This window comes from Tursiops truncatus, chromosome X (genome assembly GCF_011762595.2).
Source record: "Tursiops truncatus isolate mTurTru1 chromosome X, mTurTru1.mat.Y, whole genome shotgun sequence".
Lineage (NCBI taxonomy): Eukaryota > Metazoa > Chordata > Mammalia > Artiodactyla > Delphinidae > Tursiops > Tursiops truncatus.
Genome location: NC_047055.1, coordinates 73,200,916 through 73,223,405, shown reverse-complemented (window position 1 = coordinate 73,223,405; position 22,490 = coordinate 73,200,916). Strand labels below are relative to the sequence as shown.

The 22,490-nt window shown below is 41.0% G+C and overlaps 1 protein-coding gene and 1 long non-coding RNA gene across 2 annotated transcripts in view; one reads left to right on the top strand and one right to left on the bottom strand.

Moving 5' to 3' along the window:
* Nucleotides 1-13,827, top strand: part of VSIG4 (V-set and immunoglobulin domain containing 4) — a 31,311-nt gene extending 17,484 nt beyond the window's left edge. Inside the window, exons 4-8 of the mRNA XM_019949117.3 lie at nucleotides 7,368-7,430; nucleotides 7,966-8,043; nucleotides 8,372-8,476; nucleotides 10,705-10,726; nucleotides 11,066-13,827. Coding sequence (XP_019804676.1) covers nucleotides 7,368-7,430; nucleotides 7,966-8,043; nucleotides 8,372-8,476; nucleotides 10,705-10,726; nucleotides 11,066-11,303 — 506 coding nt within the window. The 3' untranslated portion in view covers nucleotides 11,304-13,827. The remainder of the gene's footprint in view (nucleotides 1-7,367; nucleotides 7,431-7,965; nucleotides 8,044-8,371; nucleotides 8,477-10,704; nucleotides 10,727-11,065) is intronic.
* Nucleotides 12,744-17,465, bottom strand: LOC109552397 (uncharacterized). The gene is made up of 3 exons (XR_002179204.3): nucleotides 17,329-17,465; nucleotides 16,118-16,204; nucleotides 12,744-14,413 (listed from the first exon to the last, which is right to left on the bottom strand). It is a non-coding gene; the product is annotated as an uncharacterized lncRNA (long non-coding RNA).
* Between the last annotated feature and the right edge of the window lie 5,025 nt (nucleotides 17,466-22,490).

Genomic DNA, 22,490 nt, shown 5'->3' with positions numbered 1-22,490 from the left:
CGCACTTTTATCCATGACTCACACCCGTCTCTGGAGCTCCTTTAAGCAGTGCTCTTAATCCACTCTCCGCGAACACCAGGAAACAAAGAGAGAAGAAAAAATCTCTTGCCTCTTCGGCAGGTCCAGACTTTTCCCCGGACTCCCTCCTGGCTAGCCATGGTGCACTAACCCCCTGCAGGCTGTGTTCACTCTGCCAACCCCAGTCCTCTCCCTGCGCTCTGACCGAAGCCCAAGCCTCAGCTCCCAGCCCCACCCATCCCGGTGGGTGAGCAGACCAGCCTCTCGGGCTGGTGAGTGCCGGTCGGCACCGATCCTCTGTGCGGGAATCTCTCCGCTTTGCCCTCCGCACCCCTGTTGCTGTGCTCTCCTCCACAGCTCCGAAGCTTCCCCCCTCCGCCACCCACAGTCTCCGCCCGCGAAGGGGCTTCTAGTGTGTGGAAACCTTTCCTCCTTCACGGCTCCCTCCCACTGGTGCAGGTCCCATCCCTATCCTTTTGTCTCTGTTTTTTCTTTTGCCCTACCCATGTACGTGGGGACTTTCTTCCCTTTTGGGAGGTCTGAGGTCTTCTGCCAGCATTCAGTAGGTGTTCTGTAGAAGTTGTTCCACGTGTAGATGTATTTCTGCTGTATCTGTAGGGGAGGAAGGTGATCTCTGCGACTTACTCTTCCGCCATCTTCCCTCCTGTTTTGTGGATTCTTGTGGCTTTTCTATATATGATTTTGTCATCTGAAAATAGGAATAATTTTATTCCTTTCTTTCCAATTTGGATGCCTTTTACTTCTTATTCTGGCATAATTTTCCTGGCCAGTATCTACAGTACAATGGTGAATAAGCATGGAAAGAATGGAAATAATTGACTTGTTTCTGATATTACAGGAAAATATTCTTTCTTTCACCATTATGATGATAGATGCCTTTATTTTCGTAGATGCCCTTTATTGGTTTGAGACCACTTCTTTTTTTCCTAGCTTGTTGAGTGTTTTTATAATGAAAAGTTAATTGGATTGTGTCAAGTTCATTTTCTGTGTCTATTGAGATGATTTTGTGTTTCTTTTAGTCCTTATTCTATTAAGAGACTGCATTACCTTGACTCATTTTCAAATATTGAGCCAATCTTGCATTCCTGAGATAAATTAATCATGGTGCACAATCCTTTTAATATGCTGCTGGATTTGGTTTGCTAGTATTTTGTTATGGAGTTTTGCATCTATATTCATAAGGGATATTGGTTCTTAGTTTTCTTTTGTTTTGATGTCATTCTATGCTTTTGTATCATGATAATACTGGTCTCATATACTGAGTTTGAAGGTGTTACCCACACCTACTTTTTGAAAGAATTAGTGAAGAGTTGCCATTAAAAAAAAAAAAACACCTTTATAGAAATCACCAGAGAAGCCACCTGGGCCTAGCCTTTGCTTTATCTGAAGTTGTTTGATTAGCAATCCAACCTTTTTACTTGTTAAAGTTCTGCCTATTCTGATTTTCTATTTCTTCTTTAGTCACTTTCAGTAGATTGTGCATTTCTAGGAATTTGTTGTTTATATCTTAGTTAATCCACTGTCATATGGTTGTTCATAGTATTCCCTTGTCATTCTGTTTACTTCTACAAAGTTAGTAGATATGTCCCCATTTTCATCAAAGATTTTAATAATTTGAGCCTGCTTTTTTTCTTTTTTCTTCTTTCTTTCTTTCTTTCTTTCTTTCTTTCTTTCTTTCTCTCTCTCTCTCTCTCTCTCTCTCTCTCTCTCTCTCTCTCTCTCTCTCTCTCTTTCTTTTGTAGGTTGGTCTTGCTAAAGGCTTGCCAATTGCATTGATCTTTTTCAACAACCAGATTTTGGTTTTGTTGATTTTCTCTATTGATTTCTATTTTCTATTTAATTTATCTCTGCTAAATATTTATTTTCTTCCATCTGCTTTGTTTTCTGTTTAGTTTTCTCTTCTATTTTTAATTTTATTTTTAAGGTGGAAGATTAAATTATTATCAGAAACCTTTCTTATTCTCTGATGTAGGTATTTACATCTGAACCCTGAGTACTGTTTTCACTGCATCCAATAAGTTTTGGTATGCTGTGTTTTTATCTTCAATCATCTGAAAGTATTTTCTAATTTCCTAATGACTTCTTATTTAACCCACTGGTTATTTAGAAGTATGTTATTTAATCTCCACATATTTTTTAATCTCCCTAATTTCCTTCTGTTATTTGTTTCTAATTTTATTTTATTGTGATGCATTATTACAATTGTTTCAAGTTTATTGAGACTTATTTTATGGCCTAACATATGGTCTATTCTGGATAATGTTCCATACGTACTTGAAAAGTAAGTGTATTCCGTTGCTTTGTAAAGTGTTCTGTATCTGTCTGTTAGGTCCATTGGTTAACAGTATTGTTCAGTTCTATGATGTCCTTGTTCATCTTTTTTCTAATTGTTCTATCCAAACTTCAAAGTGTAGTATTCGAATCTCAAGCTATTATTGTTTAATTGTCTATTTCTCCTAAAAATTCAGTCACTGTTTGATTCATGTGTTTTGGGGCTCTGTTGTTAAGAGCATATATATTTATAATTGTAGTGTCTTATGATTGATTGATCCTTTTATAATTATAAAATGTGATTCTCTTTCTCTAATAACACTTTTTGGTTTTAAGTCTATTTTGTTTGATATTAGTATAGCTACTCCAGCTCTATTTTGGTTACTATTTGCATGGCATATTTTTTCCATTCTTTTACTTACAAACTATTTGTGTCTTTTGAATCATACATATACATAGCTTATAGTTGAATTGTGTTTTGTTATCCATTCTGCCAGTCTCTAAATTTGAGAATTTAAGCTATTTACATTTAATGTAAATGCTGGTAAGGTAGGGTTTATGTCTGCCAGCTTGCTATATATATTGTCTTTTCTCATTCCTTTATTCCTTCATTACTTCTGTCTTTGGTAGTAAATAAATATAATATAGTGTACTATGTAGTTCCTCTGTTGTTTCTTCCATATATATTTTTGGTTATTTTCTTGGTGGTTACTATGGGGATTACCATTAATTCTTAATTTACTACAATCTAGGTGGAATTCATGTCAACTTAATTTCAATAGCATATAAAAACTTTGTTTCTATGTCATTCCATTCTTCTCACGTCTTATTTAATCCATTTATCTGTTGATGGACATTTAGGTTCTTTCCATGTCTTGGCAATTGTAAATGATGCTGCAATAAACATGGAGGTGCATGTATCTTTCTTTTTTAACATCTCTATTGGGGTATATTTGCTTTACAATGGTGTGTTGGTTTCTGCTTTATAACAAAGTGAATCAGTTATAAATATACATATGTTCCCATGTCTCTTCCCTCTTGCATCTCCCTCCCTCCCAGCCTCCCTATCCCACCCCTCCAGGCGGTCACAAAGCACCAAGCTGATATCCCTGTGCCATGCGGCTGCTTCCCACTAGCTATCTACCTTACGTTTGTTAGCGTATATATGTCCATGCCTCTCTCTTGCCCTGTCACAGTTCACCCTTCCCCCTCCCCATATCCTCAAGTCCATTCTCTAGTAGGTCTGTGTCTTTATTCCTGTCTTACCCCTAGGTTCTTCATGACATTTTTTTCTTAAATTCCATATATATGTGTTAGCATACGGTATTTGTCTTTTTCTTTCTGACTTACTTCACTCTGTATGACAGTCTCTACATCCATGCACCTCACTACAAATAACTCATTTTTGTTTCTTTTTATGGCTGAGTAATACTCCATTGTATATATGTGCCACATCTTCTTTATCCATTCATCTGTTGATGCACACCTAGGTTGCTTCCATGTCCTGGCTATTGTAAATAGAGCTGCAATGAACATTTTGGTACATGACTCTTTTTGAATTATGGTTTTCTCAGCGTACATGCCCAGTAGTGGGATTGCTGGGTCGTATGGTAGTTCTATTTGTAGTTTTTAAGGAACCTCCATACTGTTCTCCATAGTGGCTATATCAAATTACATTCCCACCAACAGTGCAAGAGGGTACGCTTTTCTCCACACCCTCTCCAGCATTTATTGTTTGTAGATTTTTTGATGATGGCTATTCTGACTGGTGTGAGGTGATATCTCATTGTAGCTTTGACTTGCATTTCTCTAATGATTAATGATGTTGAGCATTCCTTCATGTGTCTGTTGGCAATCTGTATATTTTCTTTGGAGAAATGTCTATTTAGGTCTTCCACCCATTTTTGAATTGGGTTGTTCATTTTTTTCGTATTGAGCTGCATGAGCTGCTTGTAAATTTTGGAGATTAATCCTTTGTCAGTTGCTTCATTTGCAAATATTTTCTCCCATTCTGAGGGTTGTCTTTTGGTCTTGTTTATGGTTTCCTTTGCTGTGCAAAAGCTTTGAAGTTTCATTAGGTCCCATTTGTCTATTTTTGTTTTTATTTCCATTGTAACAAAAAGAATAAAATATCTAGGAACAAACCTATGAAAGGAAACAAAAAACCTGTATGCAGAAAATTATAAAACACTGATGAAAGAAATTAAAGATGATACAAGGAGATGGAGAGATATACCATGTTCTTGGATTGGAAGAATCAACATTGTGAAAATTAGTCTACTGCGCAAAGCAATCTACACATTCAGTGCAATTCCTGTCAAATTACCAATGGCATTTTTCACAGAACTAGAACAAAAAACTTCACAACTTGCATGGAAACACACAAGACGCTGAATAGCCAAAGCAATCTTGGGAAAGAGAAACAGGTCTGGAGGAATCAGGCTCCCGGAATTCAGACTATACTACAAAGCTACAGTAATCAAGACAGTATGGTACTGGCTCAGAAACAGAAATATAGATCAATGTAACAGGAAAGAAAGCCCAGAGATAAACCCACACACATATGGTCACCTTATCTTTGATAAAGGAGGCAAGAATATGCAGTAGAGAAAAGACAGCCTCTTCAATAAGTGGTGCTGGTAAAACTGGACAGCTACATGTAAAAGACTGAAATTAGAACACTTCCTAACACCATACAAAAAAATTAACTCAAAACGGATTAAAGACCTAAATGTAAGGACAGACACCATCAAACTCTTAGAGGAAAACATAGGCAGAACACTCTGTGACAAAAATCACAGCAAAATCCTTTTTGACCCACCTCCTAGAGAAAGGGAAATAAAAACAAAACTAAGCCAATGGGTTTTTTGTTTTTATTTTTTGATATTGAGTTACATGAGCTATCTATGTATTTTTGGCATTAACACTTTATCATTCATATTATGCATATATTTTCTCCCATTCAGTAGGCAGTCTTTTTGTTTTGTTGATGGATTCCTTAGCTGTGCAAAAGCCTTTAAGTTTAATTAGTTCCCATTTGTTTATTTTTGCTTTCTTTTCTTTAGGAGACAGATCTAAAATAATACTGCTATTATTTATGTCAAAGAGTATTCTGCTTATGTTTTCTTCTAGGAATTTTATGGTCTTAGCCATTAGTCTTACTGAGAATCTCTTGTACATGATGAGTTGCTTCTTTCTTGCTGCTTTCAAAATTCTCTCTTTGGCTTTGGCTTTTGAGTATGTATCTAGGTGTGAATTTAAAAAATATTTCCCTACTTGGAGTTCATTGAGCTTCTTGTACTTGCAGATTGTTTTCCATCAAATTGGAAAGTTTTTTGACATTATATCTTAAAATATTTTGTCTACCCTTTTCTATCCTCTGCTTCTACAACTCCCATTATGTGTATGTTGGTACACTTGAAGGTGTCCCACAGACCTCTGAGGTGCTACTCATTTTTCTTCATTCACTTTCCTTTCTGTTTCTCTAATTGGTTAATTTCAATTGTTATCAAGTTTACTGATTCTTCTTCTGCCTGCTTTAATCTCCGTTAGTGAATTTTTCTTCTCTTTATTGATTTTTATCCTTTCAGTTATTGTACTTTTCAACTCTAGTATTTCTAGTTGGTTCCTGTTTTATAAATTCTGTCTCTTTATTGATATTCGTTATTTGGCTTGAATTGTCCTCATTCTTTTAGATTTTTGCACAATCTTTCCTTTGGTTTATTTCTTTTTTAACAAATTTAGTTGATTTAAAATCTTTGTCTAGTAAGTCCAGTATCTCTGCTTCCTCAGGGATGGTTTGTATTCATTGCTTTTTTATATGTTTATGGGCTCTACTTTCTAGTTTCTTTGTATATCTTATATTTTTGTTGAAAATTTGACTTTTTAAATAATATAATATGGCAAATCTAGAAATCTGACTCTCCCTTTCTCTCTCCAGGGCTTGTTTTTGGCACTGCTTATTGTACTAGTTACTGTTTGTTTGTTCAGTAACTTTTCTAAGATAATTTTAAGTAGTCTCTTGTATTCTTTGTCATGGATTGCCACTGAAGTCTCTGCTTGGTAGCTTAGTGGTCAGCTACTGATTGGGTAGATATCTCCTTAAATACTTAGAACCACTAAAACTCCCAGGGCTCTGTTGCCTTTTGAACTATGTCTTCAACACTTACCCAGGAAGTTTATAACTGTGCTGTAGCCTTCACTTCCTGCTAATGCAGAGCCTCAAGGTTAGCCAGAGGAAAGAACTTATGATGTTCTCATGTCTTTCCTGAGCATGCACAAAACCCTAGGCATGTCTGTGGTCTTCTAGATTACCAGGAATGTGTCAGAGATTTTCAAAGTCTCTATGAACATCTAATTACTTTTTTTTCTTTTAAGTTTTCTGGCTAGTTTCTTGTTTACCTCAACTATTATCTCTTGCCTCAGGCAGCTGTGTGATAAATACATCCCTTCCCTGGGGACAGTTTTAGCACTGGGTGACCAATAAATATAAGGCTTTTGAGTCAGGTCTTTCAGGGAACCACCACACAGGTCAAATAATGACAATTGTTTGGGAATTAAATCTGCTCTGTCCACTCCAGCACCTAGAATGGGGTTTATTTTCAAGGCTACTACTGGCCTGGGGCAGGGTGATAGGGTTGGGGTAAGTTAAAATGCCACAGAGCTCCCTGTTCTTAACACGACTGGGGTGTTTTTCTTCCATAAATGCTACTTGGGTTGATGCAAATCTTTGGCTAATTTCCCCAAATCTGAAAGAAAAAAGTTATGAATTTTTTTCAGTTATTTCATTGCTTTTGTGAAGAAGTGAATATTTGGAGGTCATTACTCTACCATTTTTACTGACATCACCACACCCACCTTCTTTGTAATCCTTCTAAGACCCTCTCAAGAGAATGAATAGCTAAATTTCAATCAGAAGTTAGTTAAAACAAAATGTTTTCCCATCCAGATTAATTAAGGACCTGACTGGCCCTAACTTACTTCCCATTTTCCCTAAGGCATTCAACTGTTCACTCAAAGGTGCCAGGGCCCTTGAATGGACTCCCTTTTCCTTGCAGATTCCTCAAAGCCACTCGAGACCAAGACTAAGGCACCTCCAACCATGCAATCCCCCTTCGAAGGTGAGTTTTACTAGGGTTCTGCGGGAGTAGGAAAGGTCTGAAATGGCTTCATAGAAGCCAAGAGAGGAGGCCCAATGCCATTAGATGGGTAATAAGAGGTCATTGTGTTCTCCGGAAAGAAATTAGTAGTAAAGAAATGGAAATAAGAAAGATTTAAGGGTCATGATGAAGTGGAATCATGAATATATATATTCTTCTTCGTGAAAATGTTTGAGGCAAAAGGAAGGAGAGAATTTGAATAATCCCATGGGAAAAGTGAAAAAAGAAAAAACTGTGACTTCTGCTTTGCTCCTAGTCTGACTTGCTATAGGACTTTAGGTATATTGTCTCCCCTCTATTGGCGTTCTTCCCATCATAAACAGTGAAAAACTAAGATACCTCACTTTATGGTAATAGTGGTCAGTGACATGGCCAGGAATTGCAGAAAGCTTAGCACAGATACCCACAGAAGGACTTCAGACTTTGCAGCCACCCTTCACCTCACAGTTACTTGCTGGAAGAGAGGCCTCTAACCCTAACACACTTGTTATCATAGCAACATCCACAGTGAACTCATCCCAGGGCTGGATCACTGAAGTGGATGGCTACGTTGGAAAGACAAGTGCTGGGCCAGGTAAGGGCAATGTTAAGACTTCTAGCTTTCCCTTTTGGCTGTGAACTTTGTAACTGAAATTTTCCACTATATACAATGTTCTATGTCATTCAAATGCCCAGGCCAATCAGCCATCAACCAGTGGGTCTGAAATAACTTGTTTATACGTGGAGTCTCTAGCTTCTCTCAAGTCTTTCTCATGGGCCTAGGGTTTTGTTTGTCTCTCTGGCTAGCTAAGAAATTTAGGAGAAGATGGAAAAGAAAGAAGTGTGAGCTGGTCTGGACTGATCCCTGGAGTTGCTAGATTCATTTTCAACCAGATACCACTTGGTCTTGTTTTACCTCCTAGGAAATGGTCTGCCTATCTTTGCCATAATTCTCATCATCTCCTTCTGCTGTATTGTGGTCACCACAATGACTTATATCATGGTCTGCCGGAAGACATCCCAACAGGGTGAGTGATAAGTATGATTGGGTGGTTCTTGCTCATTTATTCATTCATTCAGCAGTATAGTTGAGCATAAACTTAGTATCAAGCACTATGTTAGGCACTTCAAAGGGCTCCTAGCCTAGTTTGAAAGTGAAGGTAGGGGGTCCATGGAGACAGACCTGCAAGGCAACAATGACAATACAACTTATGAAAGTTAATTCACAAATCTTTGGTACCCAACTGAGTACAGTATCTATGTAATGAGTTTTCTAATGAGGATGCAAGAGAAGGAGAAGTCACAGTCCTTGACCTCAAGTTGCTTACAATTTGATTAATGGAATCAAGGTAGAAGCGTGGAGTTTATCAATAACAATACATAGCTATAAAGGCTATGGACTCAAATCCTGGAGAAGACAATCAGTGCTAAAGGTATCCAGAGGACAGGGGAGTCAGTTAGGGCTAGAGTAATTAGCAAGGGATTTCAGAAGGAGGTGGGGCTTAGACCATTCCTTGGAGGATGAAAACCATTTGAAAGGGAGCAATAGTCTAGGAAGGAGAAACTACAAGAATAAATGGGTAAAATGGTGAAATATGAATGTGAGTGGGGTCATCAATAAAGAAAATTCATGTAACCAAGCAATAGAGAAATACAGGGGAAAAGGAAAGCTTATTCCTGATTATAGAAGGTCTTGAATGACAGGTTAAGGAATCTGGACTTTCTTCTCTAAGCCTTGCATTAAAAATTACTAAAAAATATTTAAGCCGAGGAGTGACATGATTACAGTGTAGTTGTCAGGGTCATTTAACATCTATTTGCCAGCAGAGGAGGAAAAAGAATTTGAATGTTGATTTATAAGTAAAACCTAACTGCACTTCAGTTCCTGTTGCACTAGCTATTTTAACTAGCATTTGTGTGTCTCTTCGTTTGTAGTAGCTCTTACTCCCAAATAGTCTGGTTTCTACCATGGGTCTCTCCAACCAAAAAGGAGAAGGGAGCCTTGAGTGTTTCCTTTTCCTGGGTCTCAAGTGTAAGCTCTGGTCTTGGCCAACTGCCATGGCTACGACCCATGAGGCTAAACTTGGATGTGGAGATATCTCAAGTGGTCACAAATCCCAGGAGTACTAAAAGGAAAACATTCATTATAGTCTTAATGAGACTGGATATAAACTGTAATCATATGATTATTTTCCTTTCAAAAACAGTCCAGGGTTCCTCATGACTCAGGGGGTAGAGGTCAAAATGTAGCATTCTATTCAAAGCCCTCTATAATGTGGCTCTGGCCTATCTTGTCAATCCCCACCATGCCTTTATACTCATTTTCATTTCCAGACACTGGAGTCAAGCAGGCAAATTGGCCACACACCTCATGCCTTTATAATTTTTCCTTCCTGGATTGCCTTCCCAGAATTCCTGCTTTCTACCTCTCTATAAGGGAGACAGCCTTAGGGCATCAATCCAATTTAACATGTAGTTATTGAGTGCCTACTATGTACCATGCATTAGGCATATAAAAATGAAAAAGACCCTACAATATAGGAGCTGCCAGGCCAACTGGGGAGGTAAGACATGGAAATACAGGGCTCTATCACAAAGCAAAATTGCTGCAGCATGCCGTGTTTGCTTTGTTGTGGTTTAATGTATGCATTCCCTGTTGCATCTCCGAAAGATTACAAGCTCCTAGAGGGCAGTACCAAGAGATATCTATCTTTGTACTAGGCTAGAGCCTTTAAGCCTGCTTGGAATGTAGATACTTCTCCTCCACTGACACTAGGGGGCAATGGTGACTTATTCCAAGATCTTTCCTGGGTGCAGGGTGGGGATAAGTGAATTTGGGAATGGCTCAAACCAAAGTCCCAGACATCAGACTAATTCAGACCCTTTTACCTGGGCTCTGGATGGCTGCCAAGTTTCTCACAAGGACTGCCTGGGGATCTTTGGCAAGATTCCTGGGTGGAGAGTGGATCCAGTTCCAGTGTCCCTCCCCCCACCATACCAAGCAAATGCTCCAGCCCAATGTCCAGAGTCAGTCAAAGATGACAGTGATAAAGTGTGCTTCCTTTTCATTTCCCTGATAAATCTGCATCCCTGTATTTCAACTCACCTTCCCAACAGCTCCTATTTGTTGGAAGGCTGAGACATATTGAGATCCCCCTTTCTGTCTCCCCTTCCCTTACCTTTTGACAAGTACTCATGCTTGGCTCTTACTCACTCCCCATGGAGACTTCTGACTTGATTCTTCCTTTTTTTCCAGAGCATGTCTGTGAAGTGGTCAGGTAAGATAACCTCTCTTCTTTTATCTTCTGACCCATTCCTTGCCCTCGATTTTGTTCGTCACTGGCATAGAGGAAAGGGGGTTTGGCACAGGCCCAATCTTAAGCCCAGAGGCCTTCAGGGTCAGGGCACAACTTTCTTCCCTCTCTGAAGCATCTTCTGTGGTACTGTCCTGGCCTATTGAACACACAAAATAATTCAGGTCCTCTAGCCCTCCATTCCCAGAATCCCTGGGTGGCAAGTGCCTGAGGGTCAGTTGGCAAGAATTGGGGCAGAAAAGTGGGAAACCAGGGTACCAGATTCAAGTTTCTTCTCATGGATGGTGGGCTCTTGGAACACAGGGTGCATGCCGGGGAGGCCAGTGACTCTGGTGAAACCATGAGGGTGGCCATCTTCACAAGTGGCTGCTCCAGTGAAGAGCCAGCTTCCCAGACACTGGACAACGACTACTCTGATGAACCTTGCCTGGGCCAGGAGTACCAGATCATCGCCCAGATCAACGGTGACTATGCTCACCTGCTGCACACGGTTCCCCCAGATTATGAGCTTCTGGTCACCAAGGGCAAGAGCAGCTGCTAAAAATGTCCTACTGGGTCAAAGTCTGTTGACATAATTGCCTATTCATCCCTGGCATTCTGCATGGCCCCTTTCCCTGCTATCTTTATTCCTGGATAGTCCAAAGTGTCTTCCTTGCCAACACTGGGGTTGCTAAGAGTGAATGGCTTTGCCTAAGAAGTTATCATATGCACCTCAAGCAAGCCTGCTGCTGGATCATGCCTTAGGTCCTTCTAGTGTCCCTGCCTGGAGTTTCCATTGCTTCACTCCAAACACCAGAGGGAAGTGCCTATAGCACTAGGACTTGGTCATCATGCATCCAGACACCAGTCAACTTTGGCCTCTTACCACTGAATGACCAGAGGGAGGCTCAGCTCTGGCAGCTCAGGGAACCAGTTAGGTTTAGGATCACTTCCTTTTCTCTAGTGCCAGATAGCTTTTAATTGAGATTGTCATGTAAGAGGCCAGGGTTCAGTTCTGCTCCTGTACTGTGAGTCTAGTGCTCTGGTATTCTTCTGATGCTCAATAAATATCTAAACATAACAGCAACTTTGGTCATATTGGTCCTCTCTCAAGGACCTACCAAGAGTGATTAAAGTGAGACTAGTTGAGATGGTTGGGGCCCTGGGAGTATGGATAGCACCTTTGCTTTTTTGTTTTTTCCTTCTTCCCACCTATGCTACCCTTACCTCATTTCAGCAGTGAGCTCACTGGAACACAATGAACATTTGGTAAAACAGTACTCAACTGCCTTCTATTCCCTTTTTAATCATCCTGCCAGCTCCACCTGGGTGACTCTTCCCAGGTCAATTGGAAACCTAAAAAAGCGGACTGTGGGTGCAGAGATAAAGAGATCCCCCTTTCTCCAAAGTATGAATGCATCACCCTCAAGGATTTCCACCTCCTAGAATCCTAAAATCTTTGGAGTAGTTGTACTCTTCATAGATCGTCTTTATCTCTTGGCCCCTTCTTACACTGTGGGGTAGAGGTCAGAGCAGGGAAGTCTCTCTTCTCAAACAGGAATAAGCACTAGGAGTGTGAGTGTGTGTGTGCGTGTGTGTGTGTTTATCTGTCTGTATATGTGCACACACAATACACCTTTAAATCAGTGTCCTCAGAGAGGAACTGTTCTGGGTCAGTTCAACACTGTTTCCTTTCCCTCAGGTAATGCATGTCAAATCAACTTCTTCACCCTTTATGGAAGCTGACATGTGCCACTTTTGGTTACAATGCAATTCCAAGGTCAGCTCAGGTTTAACCAGCAGCTGCTCCCCTATGAATTGATTACAGAAGTCAAAATCATACATAAAAGTGAACAAAGAGTCCTTCGCTTTACAGGAAGGAACGAAAGTAATGAATCAAGGAGTACATCCATCCCTGGGACCCATAAGCCTTTTGTTGTTGCTACATAAATTGTTCCAGAGTAGGAAAAAATGAAAGTAAACTTCTAAACTCTTTCTATGATGCAGGTTGACACTGATACTGCAAGTTTATTAAATGCCACAAGATAACAAGATAAAACAAGATAAAATTACAGACCTAGGAGCACATACTTATTGCAGCAGGAAACTTCTAGAGATCATCTCTGCCTAAAACCTGATAATCTTTTTCATGCAAGACAAGCCAGTGAGAAAGTCCTAAGTATAAGGCTAGCCCAAATATGCAGGATAGGCTAAACAAAAATGGTATAATGAAACAGGACCTGTCTTAGGCAGGTAGCTGGGTGGAGAAAAGTAGAAGAGTAAAAAGACAAGATCTCCAGAAGAGAGGAAAGATATGAAGTTCCTCTAAGGCAATTTCTCAAATTTTGTTCCATGGAACACTCGATCCAGGAAATGGCCCACAGAAAAACATTTCCATGATCAGATAAGCATGGGAACTGCTTCATTCTATGGCCCTCTCTTGGAGATTTCCAATGGAACATTACAATATTAAAGTCTCTGAAAAATCCTGCAATAAAGCATCTGTATAACTTTTTGTTACCAAGTAATTCCAAAACTTACTTGCCCTCTGAGTCTACATTTTTGCCTTCCTTCTCTGACTCTTGACCCTATTTCTCAGGAAGAAAAACCCTCCATGTTGGCAATTGCCTCACACACCCTATAGCACTGCAGCGACCAAAGTTTAATTGTTTTCTTACAAAATTCCTGGGTAGCATTTGGCCCAAAGGCCCAAAACTAATAGACTAGTGGAAAGTCTATCAACCAATAAACAGTTATTAAGTATTTTCTGTTACCTGAGTACTGTTCTGGGGCTGGAGTAGGGATGGAATGGGGAGACAGCAATTAAGGAAAGAGTATTGTTCTCTAGGAGCTCACAATCTAGTGGGGAATTCAAAAATATCCCCTGCAAAAGTCCACTAACAATTCAAGGTGTACCATTTGGCAGTAGGAGATAAAAGGGTACATACAAGCATCCAGGCAAGGAGTGCTTTGAGAATGAAGAAGGAAAGAGTATAGGTTGACTTTCAAAAGTCCTTGGAGAGACTGGACTTTGGCTTGGCCAAGAAGTATGGGAAAGAATTGGATAAGAAGAGAGAAATGAAGAAGGTGTTCCCAGGAGGAGAAAAAGCATGAAGAAAAGGAGAGAGATAGGTAAGGTCAAAGTGTGTTTAGAAGCCAAGGTTAAGTGTCCAGAAACTGGGTGTCTAAGCCCTGTGATGATGCTTGTGTGAGAATTCAGATGTCCTTTTTAGGGGACTCTGGGAGGGGAATGTGAAGGAAGAAAGTAATGAATAAAGGAGTACTGCCATCCCTGGGGCCCATATGCCTTTTCAAGACTATTGTATCCACCTAGGGCTCCCACTGTGTATAAGCAGAGCTGCTTCATTTCCCCGCCCCCCAACACCCTCAGGTACAATGCTTTAATTCCCTCAAAGTCACCGAAAATAACTTCTGAGAGCTTAGTTGGTATTTGGTGTGTGTTCTTGCATCCAGCTGTCAGTCTATCAGATGTATTTCAACTGTCCTGGCCTGGAGCTGCTAGGCATATGCCGCACTTGGGGTATTTGACAAACTGACACTCTACTACATGGAGTGTCTAACTCAGCTTGTCAAATACACGGAGCGTGGCACTGCAGGAGGCTGGGCCAGGGGCTTCAGTGGGGAGGCAAGATCTTCCTGGGAGATATGGCCCTGGAGGGAAAGAAAGAGAAAGGAGTCACACCCTGAGCACCAGGGAAACTGCAGAGGCTATAGGGACTAGCTGAAGCACCGGAATAAGGAAGTGAACAAAATAGGCAATAAGGCTTCTAACCAGAAGAGGCATCCTTAGGGTATGTAAGAAAAGCCCACTTGATACTGCAGGTGAAACCCCAGTGCTCAGCTGGGGAGGTCCTCAGGCCTGAGTCCTATAGCTATGGCATTTCTAGGGATCCGGAGCTCCAATGAGATTCTCTATGCAGCAGAGAATGTACAATTTGGTCATTGTCCTGCCTCCCTGACCTCAGGAAAGGACCAGGTCCCAGAGTCAATGTCCATGTCCCACCTTCCCAACTCTCTCAGTTTATGTTCTCACAGTGTTATGACTATGGACATAGGCTTTGAGTTTAAGCATGGGCATGAATTCTGGCTCTTCCACTGAGTAGCTGAGAAATCTTGGATAAATCATTTCATCTCTTTGAGCTCTAGTTTTCCACATCCACAAAATGGGCGTAAGTATAGTACTTACCTAATAAGTTATTGTGAGAATGACATGAAATAATGTATGTAAAGCCCTTAGGTCAGTATTTGATACATAACAAATGCTCCAAAGGAAAAACAAAAGGTGGTTGAACTACCACAAGGAAAGCAAGGGCCATTGACCACTGACTTAACAGGGTCAGGACAATGAAACAGGAATTTCTTATGGTCTCAGACTTACCTAACATGATGCACTTAACAAATCAGGACTCAAGAATAGCAGCTATAAAAGGACCTTCATCTAGTTTCACCTACTCATGTTATAAATGAGGAAATGAAGGCTCACACTGAGGATGAGAGTTGCTAAAGATCATACAAGTTGTACACAGTTTGGGGCTGTGCCCTATGTCACCTTATTATGCCCTCCAGTTTTCCTCACTGGTCCTTTTACCTCCATGCTCTGTATATCTCTCTGGGAAAAGGGAGACACATCAAAACGGAAGGCAAAATATAGGCAGTGGACTTGGCAGTGAGGTACTGGGATCATTCAACCCACAGCCATCAGAGAAATAAAGAAGCTGCCAGGAGCATGATCAGGCCTGGAACTTCCGAGAGAATTCACTTGGCAATACCCAGATACTGTTGCTAAAAATTCCAGATAGTCCGTGTTAAATTCCTCCCTTTTCCAGATGTGGTAGTTGATCTGTGAGAAAGTAGCTGGCTTATATTATATACCGGCATGAAAAGAGGCAAACATTCCGAGGAACATAAAACTACCCTATGAGGCCAGAAAGCCTTATCCCAGCTAAGACAAGGCAGAGGGACTTGTCTTTCAGCAAAAAATCATAGTGCATTGAAAAAAAAAAACACTTAACCCTTTCAGGTAAATGTATGTTGGTAAGCAGATGACATGCTCCTCCAATTTGATATCTGAGAGTGACTTCAAACCTAAAGCTCTAAATGATATTTTCCATCCCCTCATTTCCCTCTCTACTTACCCAAGCCATTCCAAGCCACCCAGAAGTGTGGCTTTTTCAGCCAAAGCAACAATCTTGGTCACCAGATATAGCATAGTGGAAAGAATCAGACAAACTTGGATTCTAATGCTGCTTGGGGCACTAATTAGCCAATCATGGCTTTGGGAAAGTTTTCCTTTAGGCTTCAGTTGCCCTTTGAGCTTCAGTTGTCTTCTCTGGAAATGGGGACAAGAAGACTTACCTGGCAAAGTTGTCAGGAAAGTGTTTGGTGAGCTTTCCAGAGCCTCTCATATAGGAGCTCACAGGCACCTTGGCTCAGTCCCTGGAGCTGTGAGTGGAAGCCAATCAAGGAAGCTGATTAATAGAGTTTGAGTTCAGGGTGGTGGGAGAGAGAGAACTGGACTGATGCCTTTCTTCTATCATTACCCTTACTGGCTACCAGCTTCTGTGTGAAGACCTGGATAAACTGAAGATGTCCACAGCCTCCTGAATGCCCTTTCTGACTTCATCAAAAAGGAAGACAGGTATGAGGAGGTTAAAGATTCTTTCTTAGTACATGAAGTTTAAGAGCCTTATAGACCATTTTGCCCCAGTATTAATGGAAAGAGGCAGTGGCTGAGCTGAAACTATATTGGTTTTATTTCCACATTGGATGTTTTAGTCCATGCCTCTCCAACAGAGTGTATATAAGGAAAGCAGGTTCAGCTGAGGAAGGTTGGCCAGACCCATAGGAAGAAAAGATGGATATCTACGTGGAGTGATACTGAGGGTCTCTGAAAGTTTTCTCTTGGTCTGTTATACTACATAAAATATCATTTGCTCCCTGTCTACCCTGGGAGGGCTAACACACCAAGCAGTAAGACCTGCTCTGCAACTGACCCAGTTGGGCCCCCTCATACTGGGAGCAGTATGGACTTTTTTTCAGGCATAGTTCAACCCCCTGCTCAACCCTACCCAGAGATATTTACTCAGCATCACTCTCAAGTCCTTTCTCAACAGAGGGCTAAAAACTATCAAAATAAGGGATATAAAAACTAAAAGAGTCTCTAGACACTGTCCATCTAATCCTTCCCCTCCTCTTCTTTTCAGAAGTGGTCAAAAATATGAGTCCTAGAATGGAGAAAGGACTTGTTCAAAGATACACAATGAGTAAATGGCAAAACCAGGACCATTATTTAAATATCCTGATCCTGGTTCCAGAGAACATTCCACTTCCATTTTGCTGTCCCCTAAACAGCCTGTTTGGAGAGGAAATGTCATCCTCCTTTCTCATCATTATAGGCTCCAGGAGAGAAGGGTACCAATGGGACACTTCTTCTCCCCCACCCTTGATCCAGAATTCCTGAGAAGGGTCCAAGGAGAATGGGATGAGCAGATCCAAGCCATATTTGGTAGCCATGGACACTGCCCCAGTTTGGGAATCCAAGCAGAGAGGACAAGTTGATACTATACCTGTTACTGGAGTGGTGCCTTCATCTTGTAGGAGGCATAGGTTCCCTGGTGATGAGTCAAACTGCAGAGACCAGAGGGAACTGGGCTTTATGCTGTGAGCAGGAAGGTCCTATGTTTTGAAGGGCCCTTGGTGTCTTCAAGAGGAAACAGAAATGAGGAAGATAAGGCTGAGGTTAGCCAACGGAAATCTGGGTGCAAAATGACAAAAGAGTGCCGTTGTGAAAGGGTCTCCTACTGAAGCAACAGTCCTCACTGCCATGTCCTCACCCACTGCCAGCTGAACTCCAACAGATACTAACTCCCCAAGCTGCAGAGAGTCTGAGCAGAAAGCCCTGGCTGCCCTAGGCTCGACCTATGGACAGGGAGGTTTCCCCAGATTTACTGAAGGAGTCCTGGAATGTCAAAGCTGAGACATTATCAAATAAAAATCCCCATTGTCAAAATTGAGAAACTGACCCCCTGAGGGATAAAAGGAAATGCCTGATATCAAAAAGAAAATTAGTGGTATATCTAGAATTTGAATCCATTTCTGTCAACTCCAAATCATGTGTTCTCTCACCCTGTCAGAATGCCTCCTAGTCCTGAAACACCCATTTTATCTCCCCTGGCACACAAACATAATTAGCAGGGCCCAGTGAAAAATGAAAAGGAAGGGCCCTTTGTAAAAAAGAAATTAAAAATTCCAGATGGCAACAGCAGAACATTAAGCTAAGTTTGGGGTCTTTCTAAGTATGAGGACCTGTGAAAATTTACAGGTCACATGCCTATGAAGCTGGGCCTGCTAGCACAGCTCTGCCCACAGGTCACATTCTGGCATCCAGGGAGCTCACAGACAGAAAAAAGAAAATTCACATCTATGAAAGTATTTATTATGTGTTTTACATGTGTTATCTCATTTAATCAACAACCATCTAATATGGTATTATCATTATTCCTATTTATAGGTGAGGAAACTGAGACACATGGAAGTAAAGTGGCTTGTCTAAGGACACAAACCTAGGAAATAATGGAGAAGGCAGAATTTGTACTCAGGTCTTTCTGACTTAAAATGTTAGGCTTTTTCTACTCTCCTATGTTGGTTATGAAGAAAGTGGTTGACCTTGAGAAGGAAAAGATAGTGCCAGACACTTAAGTTCAACTGTGACCTTTAGGCTTCATGAGGGACATGACAGTTATGAGAAGAAAGTGAATGACTTCCTAGAGCCTTATGCTTGCAATCCTTGGGCAGTCCCCATTCACAGCCAGGAAGACTTTGGATTCCCATTATGCAGTGCTCTACATCATAAATCCTGATGATATGGCAGACGGGAGAGGCAGTTCTTGCAATGCTTTCAGGGTATACTTACAGGATCACCTTCAATGATTGCAGTGCCCAAGTCTCAGTCCTTAGTCTACATAGAAGAAATAAGACCCTTGACAGTACTCAAGCCTCCGTGAATAATCTATCTAAGCTACATACAGTCATATAAATTCGGGTTCAAGAGAAAAGACCACATCCTGGAAGCCAGGAGTTTGGTGTCCTACTCCCAGATCTGTCAGCTCTGTTCCCTCCCTTAGTCTTAGTTTCCCATTTAACCAACAGAGGCTGAACTAGATGATCTTGGTGGCCTCTCCAACTCAAACATTCCCTGGTTCCTTTATAACCCCTTCCATACCTGCCCCTCTCTCACTATGGTCTTTCCTGTGTATGCAGAGCCTAGAGGCTCTAGGGGACTACCTGGGATAGGAATTCACTTACACTCACACTACTCTGCAGAAAACTTCCTTCTACCAGAATAATTTATTGGCTTAGTCCTTGAAACCAGTTTCCCCAGATCTGGCTTCTAGAAAGATTCAATTCCTTTTTATTTTGGTTTCTGACTAAAGCTTGTGGTGGAGTCAGGGTTGTCCTGTGGGCACTTTTCTAGGGAGGGACCCTTCCTCCCTACTCATATCCTAGAGATTAAGTTCAGCTACCCACTCAGGTTTTTTTCCTCTTATCAGTTAAGGTACTCTCCTAGCTTTTTAACAGGGGCCCTCTGGAAACAATGCCTTCAATTAAAGTAGTAATTAATGATGGCCAACTTGAGCTTCATAGTAGATCCATGAAAAAAAAAAAACATTAGGGTGGGATTGACATATATACACTAATATGTATAAAATAGATAACTAATAAGAACCTGCTTTATAGCACAGGGAACTCTACTTCACTTCGCTGTACAGTAGAAACTAACACAACACTGTAAAACAACTATACCCGAATTAAAAAAGCATTAGGAGCCAGGAGGATCTACAAATCATACCTACTATGCAAAAGGTCTGAATTAGAGAAAATGGCATGGGGCTCCTCAGAGCTCCTCTTTACCTCACAAACACAAAGCATGCTTGGAAGGGCCAATGTGCAGCAACAGCACAAACGGGACTTTTCCTTTAGGTCTGTTGTCCAACCAAAAGACATAGAGTTCTTCCATTTTGGATGCTCTTTGGCTTGACCATGCTTACGAGGCGGGATGAGGGAGAAGAGAGTTGGATAGGGGGAGCAGGCAGACAGTGCGGGAGTCCCACACTGTAGATACATGCATTTATTCACTCAGTGCTGGAATGAAAATAAACACTGAATTTTGAGTCTGAGTCCCTGTGTCTTGGATCCTGTGTTATAGACCCTGGGTTATAGACCAACCTCTGTAACATTAACTATACACCCTTGAAAAATCATGCACAGCCTGTCTGAGCATCAGTCACTACATCATACTGAGGGATTGTCAGGCTAGAGGGGAGAGGGATTCAGGCATGCACCCAAGGAAATATATATCTCTACAGTGTGAGACAAGTGATTTGATGAAGGTACAAAGTGAAATCAGAAGAGTGGGTAAGAAAGACATGATTCTTCCAGGGCAGAGAGTGAGGAAGTGGTGGTGATTAGAAAGGTTCATAGAAAAGTAGGATTTTAGCTAGATTCTAAAAGATGGGGAAATAAAATAATGATGCTCACTGTCTCTAGAAAGCTTTCATGACCACCCCTTTCCTGACAAAATTAATGGCTCCTGGCTTTGCCTGCCTCTAGTCTCAAAAACCTCTCCACACTGCATTTATGTGTCTGTCTCTCCAAAAAGACCAAGAACTGCCAAAAATAGGGCTGTGTCTGATCCCTACCTTTCTTCACAGGTCCAAGGATGAAATAGTTGCCCCAGAACTGTGAGGTGAATAAGTGAATGCATCAGTGCATAAGCAAATGAAAGAGCCCAAGATCCTCACATTCCTTAGCTTACCTCACCTTCATGAAGGAACTGAGAAGCCCCTCTCAACATTGAGTTCAACTTCGTGCTCACCTACCCCCACTTCCTATAGGAAGCCTGTCAAGAAAATGCCCCAGGGACAACTGCAAAGCTGAGGCCACTTCCTGTGCAAGAAGCCAGTGTCCACACACTCCACCTCATCCCTGGTGATTGCTATGTGTATGATTGCACTGGGGCTTCCTCTGAAAGGAAATACAAAGACTGATGCAATGTACAGGGCACCTCCAGGCCAAGACTGAAGAACTTCATGTACTCATGGGCTTGGGGATAGATGTTTCACTGTGAGGTTCCCCACAAACCCAGTGACAATGACAAGAAATGTGGCAGCAATTAACCTACCAACTATAGGTCAACTTTATTCAACAAGGGTGTGTTGAGCACTTACTGGCTGCAAAGCTCTATGGTTGGCACCAAGGGGAAAAATAAATACACAGCAGAGCAGTATTATACATCTAACAGAAATACAATGTGAGCCACAAATTTTCTAATAGCGACATTAAAAATTTGAAATATAAATAGGTGAAAGTAATTTGATAGTATATTTTATTTAACCCAATGCATCCAAGATGTTATCTTAACCAGTAAACAATGTAAAAATGTTTTAATGAGGTATTTTACACTCTTTAAAATGTGGTGTGTGTTTTAAATTTACAGTACACCACAATATGGACTACCTATGTTTCCAGTGTTCAATCGCCACACATAGCTAGTAGTTACCATGTGGGACAACAAAAGTATAAAATGTAGTCCCTGCCCTCAAGGAATTTACAGCCTAGTCCAGGATCAAATTAATACATAAGCATGTACAAAGAACAAATACTATAGTGGAGGTGAATGTATGGAAAAGAGCAGTGCACCTGAAGTCAGGAGACCCAGACTACAGTCTATTCTCTGCCACTGATTATCTGTGTGACCTTGAGTAAAACCCTCTCCCTCTATGGGCCATATCTACAATGAGGCTGGACTAGATTCATTCACTCAACAAATATATATTGAGAGTTTTCTAAGTATCAAGCATGGTGCGAGGCACTTGGGATACAGAGGAGAGCAAGACACATAAGATGCCTACCTTCTTGGCACTTGCAGTGTGGTGGAAAATAGCTATTGAACAAATAATTACAGGTAAATATGAAAAGAAAGGAGGAATCACAGAAAGCTAGGAGAACACAGGGAACCTAATCCACAAGGCTTGGATAGGTCAAGAAAACCTCTCAAAGGAAGTGACCTTTGAAGTGCGACTGAAGAATAAGAACAAATGACCAGGTGAGCCAAGTGAATAATTGTTGAAAACCCATTCCAAGCAGAAGAAACAGCATGTGTAAAAGCTCTGAGATGGGAAAATATGTGGCATATTCCAAGAAGATAAGGAGGCTGATGTGGTCTGGAATAGAGCAAGCAAAGGAAAGAATAGCTCAAAGCAAAGTGGGAGACGTAACAGGAGGCCAAACTGAGGAAGCCCTTGTATACTATGTTGAGGGTTTGAAACTTATCCAATGTGACATGAGAAACAAGAGAATGTACAAGTGGTGCAATACTCTTCCATCTTCAAGACAAGGAATTCTGGAGTTTAGGCCATGGAACAAAAAGTTAATTCCAACTGGGTGGACTAGAGACTTCACAGAAGAGGCAGCATTTAAAAAGAGCCTTGAAAGATAGTAAGATCAATAGTCAGAGAAGAGCATTCCAGACAAAAAGAAGAACACAAGTAAAAGTGCAGAGGTAGGAAAGAACATGGTGAGCTTGTGTGAATGGAGGGACAACTGATGTAACAGGGTAAATATAAGCTTAAGTATATTTTTGAATATCTATAGATGCACTAGAACAATAGCCACCCCAAAGCCTATCCAACTCACAAAATGTGTTCTGGGAGAAATCAGGCAAAGACCT